The sequence below is a fragment of the Dermacentor variabilis genome, chromosome 1, assembly GCF_050947875.1.
Source record: "Dermacentor variabilis isolate Ectoservices chromosome 1, ASM5094787v1, whole genome shotgun sequence".
NCBI lineage: Eukaryota > Metazoa > Arthropoda > Arachnida > Ixodida > Ixodidae > Dermacentor > Dermacentor variabilis.
In genome coordinates, this window is record NC_134568.1 from 230,470,200 (window position 1) to 230,490,472 (window position 20,273).

A 20,273-nucleotide genomic window follows, 5' to 3' on the forward strand; every position below is an offset into this window, starting at 1 on the left:
CTAGGTGGCGCCAGCCGCCGCCCGTTACAAAGGGTGTAGCAGCCACACATGGGTGGCACTGGAGGAGGAGCGGAGAGCAAGGCTCGCGCTGTGCGCGAGATGGCGCCAGGAGCGCGCTGGCCCAGGCTACGGAGCCAAGTATGGCGAGGCACGACAGCGCCGCGAAATGCAGGAACGGGTGCCAAAGGGATGCGCTTTAAAGAAAGGTTTGTTATACTCACTGTGAGGAAATTTTAACTTCGTTGAAACGAGGTTTTCAATAGATGGTTATCTATTGGAATTTCAAGGGGAATCACTATTGCTTAGTTATATCGCTTCTTCATAACGAGGTTTTACTGTTTAGGTTTTAGGATTTGTTTCACATACCAAGTCTGTCCACTTTAGATGTACTATCATATGAAATTCACAGAATTCCGATATTTTTCATTGCAGAGTTAGCGTTGTAAACTTGATAGCCTCGTTTCCTGAAAAACTTTGTTTCGCCAATGATTAATAAAAATTGGCAAGTTGCTAAATCAAAAATTTGAAACCGACAGGCACTAGATATTAAGTTTCTTTTAAATGCAACAAACCTCGTCAAATTGGGTGCAGTGGTTGCAAAGAAAAACATTCTCCTTTTACAAGTATTTAGATGGGAGCACCCAAGCTAAAGCTTCCTCTTAACATGCCAGTCACTATTTTTGGAGCCAGCTACAGCACATTTCTGCATTGGAGCACAGTGCGTAAAAGTTAGCTGTATTTCTGAGAGATGATCGCACATAAGCAGGGTAAAGAGCGGTAATAGTATTTGTGCAGTCACTAAGGCAACATGCACACTGTTGAAAGTGCCATCTTATTTTTTTTTTGAATTTTTAGAACAAACTGCTCTACAAAATGGGCAAATTGAATGATCTATTTTGACAATACAAATTAAACCACACTACAATGCTCCCGTGTCACATCATAGACCATAATTAAATCTGCCTATTGGGTGCTTGCACTAAAAAAGTAACACAATCTACGAAAATGTTAAAAAGCGAGCCACCATGCTCGCCTTTGTGCCACGAACCTAGCACAGCACATTGCCCTATGCACTGCTGGCCTCAAGCACACCTTTGCCTTCACCCCTCCAATACACAAGCAGAATATTAACCCCCTACAAGTTGGTCGACTGCACTGACATCAGGGCTGGGACAAGGGCATGTGAAACTAGGTGTACAGAGTTTCCTTTTTGCTGTGCACACACCCAGTAGCCCAATTTAATGGTTGTAACTTATACTGGGGCATGGGAGCATTGTACGCATTGTTATAAGCAAGTTCAAGAATACTTTTAAAGGATGTCTGAAGACAAATGGGCAATTTCAACAGAACCAGTTATTTCGATAATGGATAGTTTTATTGGCAGACTGGCATATGTGCAAGCTTTTTAATACAATGCGGCAAAAATCTACACTTGGCTGTACTTTAAGTCCCATTATAGACTTGATGCTAATGTGCCTGCCTGACCAGCTTGATAATGAGTCTAGCCAATTCACAAAACACCTGCACAAAACACCTGCAAAAGTCAGCACATCCGCCAGTTTATTTTCTGCATTCACTTCTTCTTGGGTGCTGCTTTCTTCTCTGGTTTCTCCGGCTGACCCTTCTTGGCAGCCTTTTTGGAAAGTGACTTCAATTTCAAGAACCGGAGCCGCACAACCTTGTTCAACTGTGGACAATGAAAGGAGTAAGATTTATCTGTTAACTTCGCTATTTAAAGAATATGTGAAAAATAAAATATTAAAAAGAAAGCACTGAATATTAAAACACTTCCACTGCAGAAGGTCAAGGAAGGCGGAAGAAGCTAGAAAGAATTTGCTCCAAAGGAGCCATAGTGTTGACACTGAGTATTTGGTGCAATACTACATAACAAAGGCATGTGCAGACGCGGTCCTTGCATGCGAGTGCCATGCACTCTTACATCTTATACCCAGAACAGCCTGGCATTTTTGTGTGACAGCCTTGAAATATACTCACTCCAAATTACACTTGGAGTGGCTTGCAAGCTAATCAACTTTGGCAGGAAGTACAAGGCTTGTGTAATTCTTATAGGGGGGGGGGGGGGATTCCAATGTGAACAGCAGAATGCCAAAGTAAATACTTGTAGGATCAGCACAGGACATTTACACAACAGCCAGAAGTCAGCAAATTAAAAAATATATATATTTGCTTGCTATAAAGACAACTTCATGCAAAAATGCAAGTTGTAAAGCATTTTCTACAATGCCAGCAGTAAAGAAAATTTGTTTATGGACATTTGCTCAGTGTTGTACACTTTCCCAATGGCCAAGGCTGTGGCAGTGTTAAGTTTGCCAGTCGGGATGCCATGAATTAAGAAATTGTAAGCGTCATGACTGCGAGACGCCATAGCAGTTTAGGCAGCATTGTAGAGCTTGGTGCTTTCCACATACACATGGGCTTGAATTAACCCATTCCGTACAGCAAGCACGCAGACAAGGTTGGCAGGCACATTTCACATAGTTGACAGCTTCAGCTAATTTGACACACCCACACTAATGCGACAAAAGGCTGCAGCTAGCACCCTTTTGTTTGCTGACAAGTGGGTTTGAATTCTTTACAGGATGTGTTATGCATAAGCAAAAATCAGTCTACTTCACATGCACAGTTGACTTGTTGCTTAGTTTATAGAAATATAATTTACAAATGATTCTTTGTAAATCTGGAGCCGATAATTGAAGGTCTCATTGATAAATACAATAGGTTGAATTGCAAAACAGTAAAACCTTATCAATTTGGATGTCATGAGATTAAAAAAGGTTTCATTATCTGAATGCCCAGTGATTAAATGAACCAAGAAAATAAGTTCACTGCAACTTCCCTTGCAGCATGGTGTGGCAGGACACTATATTCAACCAAATAGCCATGCTTTTCACTGTGGCGTTCACCTCTCAATTTTGCTGACACAGCCAGTTAATTGCTCATTACGATGTGCATGCAAAGTGTGACTAAGTGCCTTTCATGCTAGTGAAATATTGTTACCATGTACTAGACAGGTTCATTGCCTAGCTACGAACTTGATACTACACACTAACTTGATCTGTTGATGGGACCACAGCCAATAAAAAATTGAAGTGATGCAAGAATTGTTGCCTAATATAGCCATCAAGATTTTGTAGTTGGTTCTAGGCTAGTCTATTAACCAGTGCACATCCAAATACCTGTAAATTTCCTCACTTGATCCAATCGAACAGATACACTGGCAGTCCCAGACAGTAAAAACAAGTTATCCAATTGTCCAAATTAACAAGGCTTCACAACCAAAAGCACTTAAGATATCTTAAAAAAAAAAAAAACAGTCAGAAGCCAGCCATATGCTACAATGGCTAAAAATGACTGCAAGATTACGAGATGTAGTACGCACCGATTGCTTTGCCCGCCTCAGCTTGAACCTGTCGAAATCGTTCATGTTGGCTTTCTGTTGAAAACACACACACAAAACAAAAAACTAGCAGAATTAGGCACAGCATAACATACAAAGGCAATCAAGCATGAAGTACCGTAAATCAGCATCCAAACATCGTCATGCACGAATCAGACGGCACTTCCTGGATGAATTCATCATATGCCCCAAGGCAACCCTGTTGCTACAAAAGCTGTTGCTTGTTAGCTACAGTCGCCGACCGATAAATCAGACATGCTCGGCAATTCGGACAGCTTCGCGGCACTGCCAATGGCCCGGTAGACTTAATGTGTAAAGCCGCCAGATGTTTCGGACAGCCGCCAGCTCTACATTCGATTATCCGGACACCGTCTGTGGCTGTAGCACACGCCGACTCCGCCGACATTATCTCCTCTGGCAACATTGTCAAGACACCAAGTATGGCCTCAGAGATTACACATTGGACAGTAATCCCCGAGACCTTGCCTTGGTTGCATCACTACGCCTCAGAGATTTAACTGCAAATACCAATCTTGGAGGCTTTGCCTGAATTATAGGTCACATCAACATCGCAATCATCACGTCCTATTCCAGCAACACTGCGAAAGCACTGCGAGGTTTCTGGAATGGTATTTTAACAGTCCATGTTTACTTCCAGGGCAGAGCGTCGCGTGACCAGTCACAAAGTGAAAAGCATCGAAAGGCATTAGCATAGGGAAAAGTCATCGCTACAGAATCACGGCCTTGGTTACTGCTATATTAGCTAAGTGCCACCAGGTGGCTGCACCGTGCAGGCTGTTCACAACTACACCACCGCTCATTGAGTAAAACGCTCAGTCCGCTTGCGCTTATCAGAATACCGGACACACTATAACTCCAGTGGGGTAGTAATCCTCTCGCATGAAGAGGCGGGCGCAAATGGGTAGATGCTGCCGTTTTTACACATCGCACTCAGCCTTGCAGGGCTTTTCTCTGCGATTTTGTTGAGTGACAATGAAAAGTTTGGTATCAGTGTATTCATACTGAAATATCTAGAAGGTGATGCTATTACTGTTACTCTAGCATCATTGTGCAAATTACAATAAAAAATATTGAGTGAAAATATAAAATATTAAAGTAAATGTTGGTCTGTTTTCTTACCTTTAAAATGCTTTCTAACAAATAAATATAGGATCAACCCACAGAGCAAGTCTTTGGCATTAGCATCATGCACTTTGTGTTTAGCAATGCGATACTGCCAAAGAGCCCCGCAAGAAGTAACCATTAAGTTTATTTTCAGACATGAGTACTTCACGAGTGCGCCGGGAAATAAGGGGAGGGGAGCGAGCATGTGGTAACGCCATCAAGTGCACGCGAGGGGGCGGGGGTGGTAAGCTTACGGTATCCGTTGAAGGTACTGCTTCAATCAATTTTTGTTTTGAACAGTTAGTTGTACCCCAGGCGAAAAGCAGTTATGAACCACTTGAATGTGCCCGAGGGCCCACATACATAGCAGCAGTTTCACAAGCCAGATTTGTACAAATGTATACTAACACATTACAACAATAAAGGAAGACATGTAAAAGGATCAGAAAAAAAACCCTTCAACTTCCACTTAACCTGTCAGGCTAACGAACTGCTATACAAGGGGCTTAACCGAAAACATTGCTACCCAGAACAAATGATTAACAGAACGCACCAGACGACGAGCAGCCAGCTTCTTGGCAAGTGCAGACTCATTCCATTTCTGAGTAACATCATTCTTCACCCAGGCCTTGCGCACAACCTTTGTGGATGTACCCATAGGCACCCGGATTTTCTGCCGAGTGAGCCTCATGTGCTTGAATGGCACTGCTTGGCGTGGCACTCCTGTCTCAGGACCATCAACAACAGCCTGGAACCAAAAGAGCCTCAATCAGCACTTTTTCTACTCGCATCAGTATGGTAAAGCTGTCCGACCTTTCATATGTTGTCTTAACTTCTCATAACTTCGGCGAAAAGCACAGGAGATAATGCATTACTACTTTAGCCGACCGTTGCAAATTATGTGTGCTCCGATCGATCAGCGAAGACAGTTTAGCAGTTAGGTTGCACAGTTCCCTGTGTATCGAGATTCCTGCGCTCTATTCAAGAAAAATTGTGTTACAGTTTGCTCAAGGGACCAACAAACAATGTTTTAGCAGATTAGGCAAAAATATATTTTTGTATTAGAAGATTAAGCAAGATACTAGTAGTTAAACCAAAAGTTATTTTATAAAAACAGAAATCTGTGCAAAAGTAAGAGGTGACACTGTGGTGATAACTTTAAGCAGGCACCAACACATGACAAGCTGTTCAATGGCTTATAGTGAAACACCAGGCTTTCGCACTCTAAATGTAACTCACTATAGTTGGATACAACTTTAGAAAAAAGGGGGTGTTTACTCCTCCGAGGCGGAGGCACACGAGCACCCGCCAATGGGCACGCACTCTGGACTAACGTCATCAGCGTCAACGCTTTTCCTGAAAAGAGGGTCCCGCGGCGGCCACTACGAACACACATCCTGCGTGTTTGTTCCATGTCTTATTTTCTACCGAGTGAAGTTACAATGAGAAAATTTTTCCAGACTAGTGCTTACTGTTAGCGGCAGGTGTGTTCGTGTACTGTGTTGCTGCGTTTTTCGTCGGACGGGGTGAAGTGATGGAGCAAAACCATTCTCAGGAGAAATCAGAAATGTGTGCGCGCATGAAACAAACTTACGAGTGTCTCAACAGAAAATATTCGCAGAAGAAGCCTTCAACGCAAAGATTTGTTGCTATCAACTTAGCGTGAACGATCATTGACAGCAGTGAGATAGCCTAGCGTCTAGCGACGGTGTTCGAGCGTTGTCTAGCACCGTCGATTGATTGCTGTCCACCAGTGCTCACTGCACGCGCAAGCTGTAGAATGCTTGCTGTGAAATTGTGAAAACACAAACCAAAAAATATAAATTTTGTGTTATTTAAAACCAAGAGTATTTATTTAAAACGATGAATGAAGCATTTTTGTACCTCCCTGCCTCGACCGTATTCTCGCCCCATGTTTGTAATGTTTGCAATAAATGCATTGTTTTATTTAAGTATTTTTTCAATAGCAACTGATTCATTTTAAAGTTTAAAAAAACGAGTAGTAAATACGCCGTGTACATGTAAACAAGCGCAAAAGCCATGCAGAGCTGCTCTTTCTACTTTTGTCACCTGCAATGAAGCTAAAGAGCAGACGGCGGGCAGCGTTGTAGAAGGCACGGGGTTATTTTTCTGTCGCTATCCGGCATGTGCTGTAGCACATGAGAGCTCTACTAAACCAGTCATCAAAATACAAAAGTCTTTATTTATGCCAAGAATTACGCATTTCAGGAGCACGATTTTTTGAGCAGGACTATTTTAGTCGCGGAGGCAATCGGCTCTCACGCTTTGGTCATCTGGGCGGGGCCTCCCCTTTTTTCTAAAGTTGTATCCGACTATAGTTATATGTTGACATGTGGCACTGCTACCTCACAACAAATGTGTGACATCTAGTGTTCATGAGCTTTAGCAGGAGGCAATATACTCCAACCAGAGCTTCGAGTCAAAATATTTTTCGTTCCTGTTCAACTCTGGAGCAAAAACATCACAGTCCAAACAGGTTCTGGTCGATGTACATACACAAAGGATAATTATAAGGAAACAGCATAAATTTATTCTGTACAAAAGTCCAACGCTGCATGGAAAGATTGCAAGTGCTGTTCTTCAGGAAGCACCTAGTTTAGCTAATCATGCAGATCCAACACCAATGCTGGTATTCATGTAAAAGGAAGATTCAGGGAGAGAATGGGAGGAGAGAAAGAGATATGAGGATAGAAAGTAAGAAGCAACTTGTCCAAACGATCCATTCACAGCCTTGATTCTAAGCCGGAAGTAACAAAATATTCTCAGCTTTGATAGGCAGTTTTGTTTACATTATGTCTGGCCAAAGTTCTAGTAACTCTTTTATGTCGATGGCCTGTTCACAACATTAATGGGGAGGTCAATGGCTGCCTTTCAAAGTCGTACTGGGGACAAACATCAAGTACATGCTCCACTGTCTCAGGTACTTAGCACATATCAGTCTCCGTGAGAAACGAATCGCAGTCCGGCCGTAAAAATGAAAAGAACGGTGACAAGCATACAGTGCGAGCACTGACTGATCAGAACGCACATCTATCATTTGCCAGTGTAGGCTTAAGTTGTAATGCCTACGTAATAGAAAATGCTTTTACACTGGAGTTGTTTGGAAGAAAATTCCAGGCAATTCTGATGCTGGAAATATTGTTGGGAGGCGGCCAGCCAACGGCAAAAATCGCTCGCAAACGAAACCCTCTGCTAGTTTGACCCTATAATAATCTGCTGGAATACGGACAAGCACGGCTCTGACACCTTTCAGCCTCTTTTCCAAAGGGAAGACTTCGTGTCATAGCAGACTACACATATGTACAGGTCACTGAGGTACAACATTGGAAAGTGAGCCGACATCTTTTCACCTCAAGTAAAGGAGTGCACTACCTATACCCAGCACCAATACTGCCCTCCACCTTGCAAGTTTTCAGCAATGTAGGTGGCCAAGAGGGGAGCTATAGCACATAAATTAAGCAAGATCCTGGACTCTTTATAGGATCCTTCTGCCAGACACATTTCTTTGCGCAATTTTAACTTGACTGCCCTAGTTCCCCCTACTCTATTCCATGCTTCCCCAGGTCGTCACCAGCAAGAGGGCTGGTTGTACTTGTTTATTATAACTAGAACATTCGCAACAACCCATGATAGTGAAAAAAAAAAGCTTTTTAAAAATTGCGTTGTAAAAGCCCACGTCCGAAGCAATAAGTCATTTTTATTCTGTCTACTTCAACCTACATGCCACAGCAATCAAAAGCCATCGCCAAGCTAGCAAGTGTGTTTATTTCAACAATCATACATTGGTCCGACAGAACTATTTAACAGTCACTAATTATAAACGCTTTCATTAACAGTCACTAATTATAAACGCTTTCAAGTGTATTACTAGGGTGTTCAGAAATTATTCATTTTAAACTTTCAGTATTCTTTCTTTTTATGACATGCAAGGTGCTGTGAAAACAGACTGCCACAATAATTATTGTGTTTGCGAACCTAACACAAACAATTGTCAAACCACATCTAGCCTTATCCTGAAAGTTACAATGGTGTACGGTGTTAAAGCAGCTCTGAAGTCAATTTAATTGTTGTGCCATCAGCATTTGTGCCAGTGGTTTGCCAATATGTCAAAAACAGTGGCACTTGAGTGAAAAATGAAATTAGCCAGATTAGGGTGCATTAAAAGTATGTTCCAGCCTTGTCAAGGCACATTCACAAAAACCAGGCCTAGCCTAATATGCATCATCACTGCACCTGTCACAACTTGTGCTTCAATACTATTACCAGCAAGGATGCATGGTCCCAAGAATGACACTGACCTGAGGTGCCTTCGTAGCGCTTGCAGATACTTGTTTTGCACTCCTTGAATCTATTCACTAACCTACACAGCTGCCTCCAGCAAACATCTCATTTTCTATTTCAGTTTGATATTCAAGCAAAGCTTGTATTTCCTCACTTGTCTCAGCGTCGGTATTGCATTACGAAAAAAACTCAAGCTGCGCAAAAATAAAAATTGCTTGTCGGGCTGCGGACTCACCGACCTCTGGGCTGTGAGACCACGCTAACTGATTCGGCCACTATCGGTTCATCATACCACCCTTTAACCCTCTGAGGGTCAAATTATTTCGAAAAAAAAAAAAAGAAAACACTTCCCCAGGTGGTCAAATTACTGTGGATCTTGAATGTACAAAATGTATACAGTCGGAAATAAATAGTAAAAAAAAATTAGGAACAGTATTTTGGTGTCAGCATCACTCAGAACTGCAAAATGTTCAATCAGAGTGTGTTACTCATTGAAACGGGTCTACGCACAGCACCCTACCGCAGTCTGCATACCTAAAATGTGTGTGTTCTCTTGGAGTGATGAGTTGTGTTGGCACAAACATGACATCTTCTCTGCCTGCAGCTGCCTTTGGCAGAGGTCTGAGGCACTCTCTCACGTACGCACGCTGCCAGAGAGAGCGAGAACACCTCGTGAGTGGCGGTGATAAACAAGCTAAGAGCAGCACCAATAAAAGTAGAAATCAACTTCTGCCACCCCTCCAAGGGAGTATCACGTTTCGCGCACCTCCGTTGCGATCACGCGGCGCGACGCGCTGAAGCTAGAAATCAGTTCTGTTTATCTCCGCAAGAAGGTAGCACAAATTTCAAACTCCTGTAAGTCCTAAGAGGTGGCAGCACCTTCCAGTGAGCATGCATCGTCATTATGGTGCAAAATTTCCAATGGAGGGTCCAAACCATACCCGTACGGCAAAGAACTTGTGGGAGAGAAAACCGCCACCATACATATACAGCAAAAACCTTTAAAGGGTTATTAAAGCAGGGTTTTATCGTAAGCCAATCACAGGCGTCCCCTCCTTCCAGAGGAGGGAAAGGGTGATTGCATGTTCCAGTTCATGCCAGGCAATCAGATGGGGAGGCAGCGCACCATGCGTCCGGCCGAAGGACAAGCGACGTTTCATGAACGCCGCTGGCATTCTGACAACGAAGAGCCGCGGAGATTCCGAGCTTCGCTTGCGCTCCTCTTTACAATAGCATACCTGCCAACATGAAGATTTTGAAATTCGTAAAACGGGGGGCATCTTTTTTAAAGGGATTAACCTTTTGGAACAAGCTTACTCACTTTTTCATAACCGCAAGTGAAATCCGCGACTTGGAGAGTAAAGAGCGAAAACTCCACTGGGGAACAATTAATCTTTGCAATGATTTTGCTGTTGCCAGCTTTGCCTGCTCCAGAAACTTCTCAGTGTAGATTTGCTCAAAGCAAGCACCACTCTGGTGCCCCTTGACCATCAGCAGACTTGAGTGTTTTCTCACACACAGATGAACGAAACTCTTGTTCGAGTTTTGTTCACAGTGCTGAATATTCTCTCACATTCAGCATTGCTGTGGGGAACAGAGAGAATACTTAGCATAACCACTGAAATGCTGTGGAACCCGAGCGATCCTTGACACTTCGAACGCTTCCTAATTGCAACCACTGCACGTCACACCTTCGCTCATTCAATATGTCGGCTGAAACCCGATGTGCTTGCAAGTTGGCAAACTTGACTTCAAGTGTGTTGATTGCTTCTTTCGTATCGCCACTCTGCTGGGGTAGGATAGCAGGGAACACCATAATAAAATTATGTACGCTGTTGAATGAAGCAGCTTCCAGAACTTGTACTTGAGCAACTTCAGCCATCTTGAGATTGACAGCTTCTAGCGGGAATTTGTGGCGAGTGTAATCGCATGCTGCCGTTAAGTATAGACGTACAGCAGAGAACTGCTCTCTATCAACGCAGCTCAGTGTGTCAACCACAGAGTAGCTCGTTCTGCCAACGAATGTCTTCATCACCTTTCTGGTTCTCTGCAGCTCCACAGTCACCTTCCAGCAATGAATCGCATGCCTTGACAACACCTGGACGCACAAATCTAGTCAGGATATCTTGGAAAAGGCTGTTCAAGAGGCCCTTCAGTACATAAATCTCAGGAGCCTGTGCCTGAAGAAGGCAGATTGCTTTCTAAAATAGAGGTATAACATTTTGGAGAAAAAGACAGCATGCCCTGTTTAGCTCCAATGACAAAAAGTAAAACAGGCGCTCCTCGCGTGGCTGGCTTCCTCAGAATGAGCTCCTTTCCTCTTTAGCGAGAGTTCATCGCCATCGGTGCTTTTCTTCCCGAGGTCAGCAGCAGTCTTGTGAAGATGTGTAGCAGACTTTGGGGTCAGTGCAGGGTTCTTGGGGGGTTTGTGAGGAAGTCTTCGAAATTTGGTACGACTCCAAAAACAAGCTCTGCTTGTTGCACTGCTTTGTTTCAGATAACAAAAAAAGCTGAGCAGTGGCTTCCCCTGGTCAAGCAGCCTCTTCAAACACTTTCCCAACGACAGCCAACGTGTCGGCGAATGCTTCAACATCTTTATGACCTCGGCGTCTTGCATTTTTTGGAACTCTTTAGGTCGATCTTCCTGTTTTGAGCTTTTCTCTAGGTATTAAAAAAATGTCAAAGCCTTATCAACCTTAACAAGAAAACATGAAGCTCCTTTTTGGGCAGCCAAGTGGATGAGATTGCACGGGCAATCAACCCCTATCAAAGCGGGTTGAGCCTCTCTCAATACAGTAGAAACTTTTTCTTGCCGATCATGACATTGGCATTGTCCGAACACACAGCCAACAGGTTCCTAACAGACAAATTCCGAGACTGTTTCGTCCAGAACCAGATTTGCAATCTAGTGACCCGTCGCTTTCAGTTGGATTGTCCCGGGGCAAAAAAGACTGCTTTCAACTCGACTCTTTTCTTTAATGAAATATGTTGCAATAGGGTAAAGCTGCATATCCCTATTCTTACTGCCATCCACAGCGATCGAAAATACTTGCTGTTTTAGGGTATCCAGCAAAGGAGTCTCCATGTTGGCGACCATTTTCTGAATTGACATCGTCATTGTTCGTCCACAGGCAGAGCGTTTCGCTTCTTCGCACTTGGGGAACATCTACTGGAAAAGCGGTCCGGCATGATTGCTGACACTGAGCGGGATGTTGTGTTCGACTGAAAACGCCGTGAAGAGCCATTCTGCACAAATCACACTGAGGTCGCTGCATACAAAACTTGCTAGGATTGGCTGGCTGTCCGCAGCTCGCACATATCCCCGATGCTTTTTCGAAGCGATGTGGACCTTGATGCTAGACTTGCCGCCTTGCTAGATGTTCACATCACAGGCACACGTGGCGCAGAATCCAAACTTCTCCCCTTTCTTCGACGGCATGAAGCACGGAAATTCTGCCGTGCACGATTTCAAAAACACTTGGAAGTACTGTTGGGGCTTCGAGCCCGCCATCGCACTGTGAAGCCGCTACAGGCCGGAGTCTCACTGCGTCCGACGCGGCAGCTAGTCACAAAAGGAGAGGCCAGCACTGCAGTGACTGAAGCTGACTAAAGTCCAAACTCGCACAAAGAAAGGCACAAAAATGGCAACAGGTTTGCGGAGGCGCTATAGAGCTTTCAATATGGATTCGTGACCCCCCTAGTAGACACAGGTCACTACAACCTTGCAGCTGCTGATGATACCACACATATGCATTGCCCTCTTGTGGCGGCATAAGGTACCAGGGTGTAGTTGAACTACAATTTCATGGGGTTTTCTTTACTAATAAAATGTTTTCCATAAAATTTCAAGCAAGATTAGTAAAATCGTAAGGCTGCTCAAGATTCATACATTTTACAGAAAATTAGGAAGAGTTGGCAGGTATGCAATAGTAGAAGGGCAGTATTTTTTTGTGAACTTGTCTGCGTGTGCTCAAGTTGCAGATAAGTGTTTCTATAAATAAAGGGAGGGGAAAATGATCTACATAACAAGTTACATTAGTGTGGCATCAACAGCACCGTACCTCACAAGCAATGGAGTTCTCTCCGCATTCAGGCTGTTTGGTGCTTGCCACAAACACTTGTTACACAATGTCCCTTAATAATTGCAGTGATGCTACTGGTCTATGCCATTTCAAAGCAGCCTTTGGAGCAGCCAAAAATTCAATTTCGAGCACTAAAATGGACTTTCGGAGCAGGTTTATCAAAGCAATTGCAAATTATATCATATGAAGCTTTTACAGTGGGCAAGCCAGGTGACGGCAGTAAGGGGTCACTGGTTCATAAACTCTATCCAAACACAAACTGAACCCCTTCCCTGCATCACAGCCCCCACTGTGGACTGCGATGATGCTTCGGTGCCCTAAGATGCGCTTAAAAGCAACTTCAGTGACTAGAAAAGCACAGAAGCAGTTGAAGTGCTACATGCAGACTCTGGAGGCATTTTGATAACCATCGTGATCTCACTGCTATAAATGTATCCTTTAAGACAATTCTGTAAAGGGATGTTGATAATACAGCAGAGCCTGATCTAATAGGCACACTATCCTTTATTACCTTTTTAAATGTAACTGGCATTTTATAAAAAATTTTTGTTGTGGCAACGTCCTTATTTCCAGATTATATAAGTCCTCTAAACATAAGTAATTTTGATAACTAATGCTACCTATGCAAATAGTTGAGTGCATAGGTAGTTTACATTGGCACACACAACTTTTGCAAACAAGTAGAGCCGGCTAGTAAAAATTTTTTTTATTATTTCAGCTTGGTGCACAGGGCGCTTTTTTAGCTGCACCAGATTTTTTAAAGATTGGCTATGGCAGATAGCACAATTTTAACCCTTGATCTAGCTTACCCAATGAGGCAACCATTACTTCGAGAAATCAAAATGTTCAATTAAATAATTATTAAAATTAACTTAATTACATTATGCCACGTATTTCAATCTACGAATTATAGCCGCTGAGTTTGCACAGCATATCCACTTAGAACGAATTCTCTTGACAGTACCAGTTTTGAGATAATTTTCAGTGTCCGCCGAAATGCATTATGTTGCAGTTACTTTTGTGCTTCTATGCACAAAACAGCGATTTCTTAAAAAACGTAATTAAGTATGACAAAGTGTCAGTAAAAATATGGTGAATAAAACATTTCAGATCTCTTTGTCAAAACCAGATACCATGCTGAAAAGCTGCATTATGGTGGATTGCTCCTAAACTCGCAGGAAAGGAAGCTAAAGAAGCTCAAATTTTCATAGGTTTCCTATTCCAAGCAATGGGCCGTCACGGTAAAATGTGAAGGCTGGGATCCGACGCCAGCTCATCGAGTATGCACCAAAGATTTTGTCACAGCATCATAGTTATCTTGAGGTTGTTTTTTAGCCCAATTATTAGCTTGCCATCCCAATTTCGTACTGCACTGCAGGATAGATTAGCATTGAAAGACTAAGTAGGTGTGCCTAAATGCAGGCCATGCTTGCGGTGTGGTTAGTTTAACAAACTCATCACATGTGCAAAAAGCAGCATGGTCACAGCTGTATTCATTGCAGTGTGAAGTCGAACGTGTCTAAACATGTTCATGAATCTGTGCATAAATTAAAATGTGCTGGGTTGGTCATTCACACAAGCGCGATTCCGGAGATACTTTCCCAGTGGGTGCAGAAAATGCATGGTACAATCTAGCACCCAATCCAATTAGGTAGCCGCAGCAAATACCATAGTGTGCGTTAAAGGGAAGCTGAAACACTTTTCGAAAAAAATGAGTTCTCTGCGGCATTCTACAGTTTTGAGTCCCCTGAACACGAATATCTGGTTCAAAAAGGGCGGAAACAAACGCAAGCGGCTGTTTTTTTCGAGAAAACGCGCACCAGCGCCTCAGGGCATCGCGCGAACGCCGCTGTTGCCCGTGATTGGTCGGGGCCGCTGTGGTGTCATTCGCGACAGTCGCCGGTCGGCGCCGCCGTTTCAGAGCGTAGCACGCTGTTCTGTTCTGGCTTCATAGCTGAGTTGTAAGCATTATGGAGCGTTCTCGCTGTCTCGGACAGCTTGTATTTTCGCCGTACATGTTTGAACCTACATGTTTGAACCGACAGCCGATACGGAAAACGATGGCGGCAACGGCGGCAACGACGATGTTGAGTGTGCCAGCAGCGAGAGCGATGTGTGCACCTTCTCGCGCGTTGGAAATCTTAGCTGGTACGTATGTTCCTTTTTTTTCCATGTAGCTGCACGTTCCAATGACTGGAGAAAGAATGCGCTAAAGTGTCACTGGGAACTTGCTGCTGGAAGAATGCCGAAGCACTAACTTCTCATTAGATTGTAAACACGAGTGCAATTCCGCGATGTCAAGCACCTTGCCGCTGCTTGTCTAAAGTCCCGTGGTTTTTTTAATGTTGATACACGGTCGCGAACATAAGTGCCGCGTTTCAAAGCGCGCACATGCAGTGCTGCGAGGTACAGTCATGGAAGTTGCTTATCATACACATCCAGAGATGGCCAGAGGTATTATATGTGCAATATTCACACTATGGTTCGACGGCTTTGCGATTGTGGCTCGATCAAGAATCGGTATGCGTGCTCCATGCTAGTGTTGACATAAAGATATTAGGCAGTTTTAGCACCGCCGTGTGGTAAACACGATAACTGCAACCGCATGTCGAACGTCAGTAGGCACGCCTATACTCCATTTCATACCTCAAGTGCAACGCTGTGGAAGCTACGCACGAAGTCCGATCACCAAAATTTATTACTGCGCGCATTTCCGTCTATGCTTCGCAGCGTGCCAGCGCCGTTTGCTCGCGCGAGCATGCACGCTGCAATTAAAGAATGCCGAAAAGAAAATTAATTTAAAAGAACGGGTTAGCAGCCGTATAAGTACACGGATTGTTTCTATGGGTAAATTCCTTTTTTTTTCATTCAGAACTAAGCTTATATATGGAAAATTTTCTAAAAAATTGGGTCAAGAAACACCGAACTTTTTCTAAGTGCGAACGCAGCCACTGCAAGAAGTATCTCAAGCCTCCACAGCGTTGCACCTGATGAATGAAACGGAGTATGGCTAGCAACAACGCGTTTCCGCATTTGTCGTAAGGCTATCCGGCTATCACGGAAATGGTCCGAGCACAGCACAGTTGATTTCGTCGGCACGAACTTATCTCTCCTCACCGCACGGATCCACTGCGCTACAAGCTTCTTGTCCTTCGGGAACCTGTGAAACACCACATCGTCTCGCCCACCTGTATTCGCGCAGCCGAATGCTGCACAGAACGAGGGCATGTTGGGCGCCCTTGGCTGTAGGCACTCACGCAGCACATAAGAAAAGAATAGTTTACGAAAATCGCAAAAGAAAACAAACGTGAGCGGCGGCGGCGGCAGATTTCTCGAAGCGACGTTCAGTAAAGCGCAGGACGGAAAGAGGCATGCCAGCACATGCCAGCACGCCGGTCCGGCAGCTCGGTCCCCGCGAATGACGTCACTCTCGCCGGTTCTCTCCTCTGGCAACCACCTCACCCGGCGCTCCGGAAAGCGATGGGGGCGTGTCCGCGGGGCTGATTTAGAAAGCGATTTCCGCCCCTTATATTAACAAAACGAAGAAAAAAATTTCGGAACCGTAAATTATTAGGTCTGTTCTTCCCAATCCCAGGAATTCATCGAAATTGAAAACCGTTTCAGCTTCCCTTTAAAGGCCAGTGCCAGCAGTACAATAAACCCTCGTTAATTCGGACTTTACCTTACAGGTGTATGCATTACTTAAAGAAATCAAACTCTTGTCAATTTTGACATACTTGGCTGCACACCAATTTGGAACGCCGCAAATCTGTGATCAGAAAGAGCAATGGTGATGCCACCATCCAACTGAAACGACGCAGTGGCATCTGCAGCACCATAGTTATCAGCGGAAACCGTATGATGACAGGAACCAATGAGTCGTGCCCATTAATACTTTTATAGCTTTTATTTGCATTTACCGCAGCGCATAACACAGCATTGACCACATGCCTTCATATTTGCGTAGTCAACATCCGTGATTGTACTGACAGAGACCACGGTTTCGTCTGCAGCAGTCATGGCAAATAGCATAGTTTTTACTGGCGAGCGCGTCACCATCATGCCTTCAGAACTGTGGTGACCGTCCGTGATCAAGTGACCGTGGTTCCATATGCAGTGTTTGCAGCGAACAGTAAACCCGACGACAACTTTGTGCAGCAGCACAGCTAAAGCACTTATTTACTGTGTATCAGCATGTAGTCTATGAATGCAAGCAACTGGAAGCTACAAAGTGCAAGGCAAATTGTACCATTATTTAAAATTTTTTGTGCCAGATTTATTTCCTAACAAATAAAAACCTTGCTCAGAAAAAGGCATTCCAATGTTTGCTGTGTACTAGTTTTGGTTTTCTGTGTGTCTTGTTTTTCCTGGTCCTGTAAACTGCCAGAAAAACATCAGCACTACTTTGCGTAGTAACACAAAAGCAGAAACTCCGTACGTGCATGCAAGCATGCGCCCATAGTGTTGGCTGTATTGCCACAGAAAGTTGTCATCAGGTATAGTTTCGCTTTGACTTTGTGCAATGGCCAAGCAGGCAATGTCACAAACATGGCAGAAGCTGTCCACTTGTAGACGACCTTATGGTGGCTGTTCTCTATTAAATGCAATGCCCACAATGACGGAATAATAAAGTAACTGTTTTGCCACTTGCCAAGGATTGTCCCTTAGTGCTATGTGAACTAGGTATATGCATATAAGAGAGCTAATAGCTTGAAGTAATGAATGTCAATGTCATGTGTTGAGCCCACATACCTGGACATGCAGTTTATTGTTATTGAACTTTTATCACCAGTTCAACACCCCAAAACTCTGAACACATAAAAATTGAGCTACAGTATACAGCATCTTGGAAGCAAGACTTGTAAGCTGGTTTGTCAATACCGTAAGCTCTTTCACAGCTTACGTGAAATTTTAGACATATGTAGCTACACATTTAGAATTACCTCCAGGAGTTGCCAGAACCACTAAGGGCCAACTTACGCTCAATCTGCATGTGCGAGAAACTGCACATGCTGCACAAATTTTTGTTTACACTGAGTCTGCATAAGCAATGTAACTGAAATTTGTGCACCAGCATGCAACATGTGCAGTTTTCTGCACATGCACACATGTGAATTGAGCCAAGTCTGCTATAGTTATCACCTCTGGCACGGCAGCATGGGAATATTCAATTGAAAGTTTGCATTAGGCCAGCTGAAGCAGCCAACACCCAAATGCTATACTGAAAGGTGTGTGCAATTTGGAAAGGCTACATGCCTTTACTACAGAGATGAAACAGTGGTCAGATCCTTTTTTCATCCAGTAATAAAAGCATGTGTTTTGCAATTGTATTGAAAAATGCATGTTTTACAAGGCGATAGGCCAACAGCTTCCAGTCAACAGCACTGATTGCTATGCCAGTGCAAGCCGAAATATTGGCTATAGCTGCTTCTAAGGTTTGCATACGGTTTTTTAAAAGCCCGACGTGATAGCAAGCACCTGTGGCACCAGCACTGTCATTGTTTGGCATTATTGAATGTAGACAAAATAAAATCGTACAACTAACACTTTTCTGCCTAAACTCTATATTGCATCAAATGCCACCAGAATAAAGATGATCCTCTCCCACAAGGTGACCAAGTGACAGGCTTTTGAGAGGCCCTACAAGACATGCCTTTACCCTTTACTAGATGAAACAGGGGTCAGATCGTGGACACCTCAAAGCAACATTGGTGCTTTAAGAGTCACTTTCGATCTGGATCGAATTTCTCCATCGTTTGGTTCATTTGCAGATTCAGGGAGCCAATCACGATCGAAATTGCCCTCTGTCCACCAGGGGAGGGGTTCCACCAGGGGAGGATTTAGACCACCAGGGGAGGGGTTCTAGGTGACGGAAGACAATTAGCAGACTGTTTAGCAAGAGCAACCTCAGAACTCATGTTGTCGTCATGTACGTGTCTGACGGCAATTCCTATCAAAAGCATGAGGGTTCATCATATGTTGCTCTGCAACAAGAACAGTCCCTACAAGGAGCTTTACTTTTCCTGCTGTGCCACTGTTTCAAGAATTTCAGATTCATGATGTTAGCAGCATGTTGCAACCGAATTATGTGTGTATACATGTTGCAGCTACGTCCTCCAAAACCACTGCTGCATCTGTGTACTCAGTTCAACTAACTGCAGTCGTTTGTACAACCCCCCAAGTGGCGTTTTAGTCGCATACGACCTGCCTTCGAAATTCCGATTACATAATAAATGTGCAGGTCAGATCATCTAAACAGCAACTCACAAATGTTGCCTTAAGTTCGCGAAGGTCCACACAACGAACCGGGCAACGCACAAACGTGACATGTGCTTCACCAAGCTGCCTCACGAAATTGCGTTGAAACAAAAGACCCACCCTGTTCTGGTCGACAATGTTAACGATGCCGCAGAGCCGTCCCCGGTATTTGCCATGGGTCAGGTAGACCACCCGGCCGATCTCCACAAATGTCCGCAGGGTCTGTTGAACAATAGAACGGTTATGCGCTTTTCTGTCCCGAGATCCACGCCTGGGAAGCCCAGTAACGTCAAAAATCCTCATTGATATCAATATCCACTTAACTGTGGAGACATAACATACAGAAGTGAGTAATTGAGCAACACTCAGAACTCATGTCGTCGTCAAGTACGTGTCTGACGGCAATTCCTATCAAAAGCATGACGGTTCATCACGTGTTGCTCAGCGGCCACAAAAACATCAAAATTCCTACACTACTTAATCTCATATGATGCTTGATTTCACCATAACGCTACTTAGTTCGGTAAGCTGCTGGCCTAGTAATAGTAAACGATAAGCGCACATGCTCTGAATGCACGTCGGGCGACCTACACGTGTTGCTGGACAGCAAGCACACATCTAGGGAAAGTAAATGAAGTAACCACCACCACAGTGAACCAACAAAAACTAGTAGCGGTACACATTTCGTTTTACCAATTTCATATCCAGGACATGTAAAAGCTTAACTTTGATCTTCATGACAAATCATGACAAATACGGCAAGAGATTAAGGCTTAGCACATGTAGTTCACCATTGCGCCGGACAACACCGTTTGAACAACATCGCGGTCGTGTTGAAAACTAATAAAGCAAGAGAATTAAGGCTTATACTGTTAACACGCCATATTGTAGCAATATATCAAATCATATAGAATATAACAGCCTAAGCTCGCCACAAGAAAGAACGAGAAATTACACACGCCACGTACCATCGTGAGGGACCGCGAAAAAAAGGAATGCCAAGCGCAAAGCAGTGTCTGATGGGAGTTTGTGCGGGCGCTCTAGCGGAGACGGCAAGAAACGACTTTCAAGCATGCAAACAGCCAACG

The 20,273-nt window shown here is 43.9% G+C and overlaps 1 protein-coding gene across 3 annotated transcripts; it reads right to left on the reverse strand.

The window, feature by feature from the left end:
* Positions 1 to 1,539: 1,539 nt before the first annotated feature.
* RpL14 (ribosomal protein L14) lies at positions 1,540 to 20,227 on the reverse strand. 3 transcript variants are annotated; one of them, XM_075670636.1, is made up of 5 exons: positions 20,154 to 20,227; positions 19,306 to 19,407; positions 5,097 to 5,291; positions 3,401 to 3,454; positions 1,540 to 1,687 (listed from the first exon to the last, which is right to left on the reverse strand). In XM_075670636.1, the coding sequence occupies exons 1-5, from the start codon at positions 20,154 to 20,156 to the stop codon at positions 1,574 to 1,576; spliced, it is 468 nt and encodes a 155-aa protein (XP_075526751.1). In that variant the 5' UTR covers positions 20,157 to 20,227; the 3' UTR covers positions 1,540 to 1,573. The 3 variants fall into 3 exon arrangements, with proteins under 3 accessions (XP_075526751.1, XP_075526760.1, XP_075526745.1); XM_075670645.1 differs by lacking the exon at positions 20,154 to 20,227 and adding an exon at positions 19,977 to 19,999; XM_075670630.1 differs by lacking the exon at positions 20,154 to 20,227 and adding an exon at positions 19,879 to 19,938.
* Positions 20,228 to 20,273: the final 46 nt, after the last annotated feature.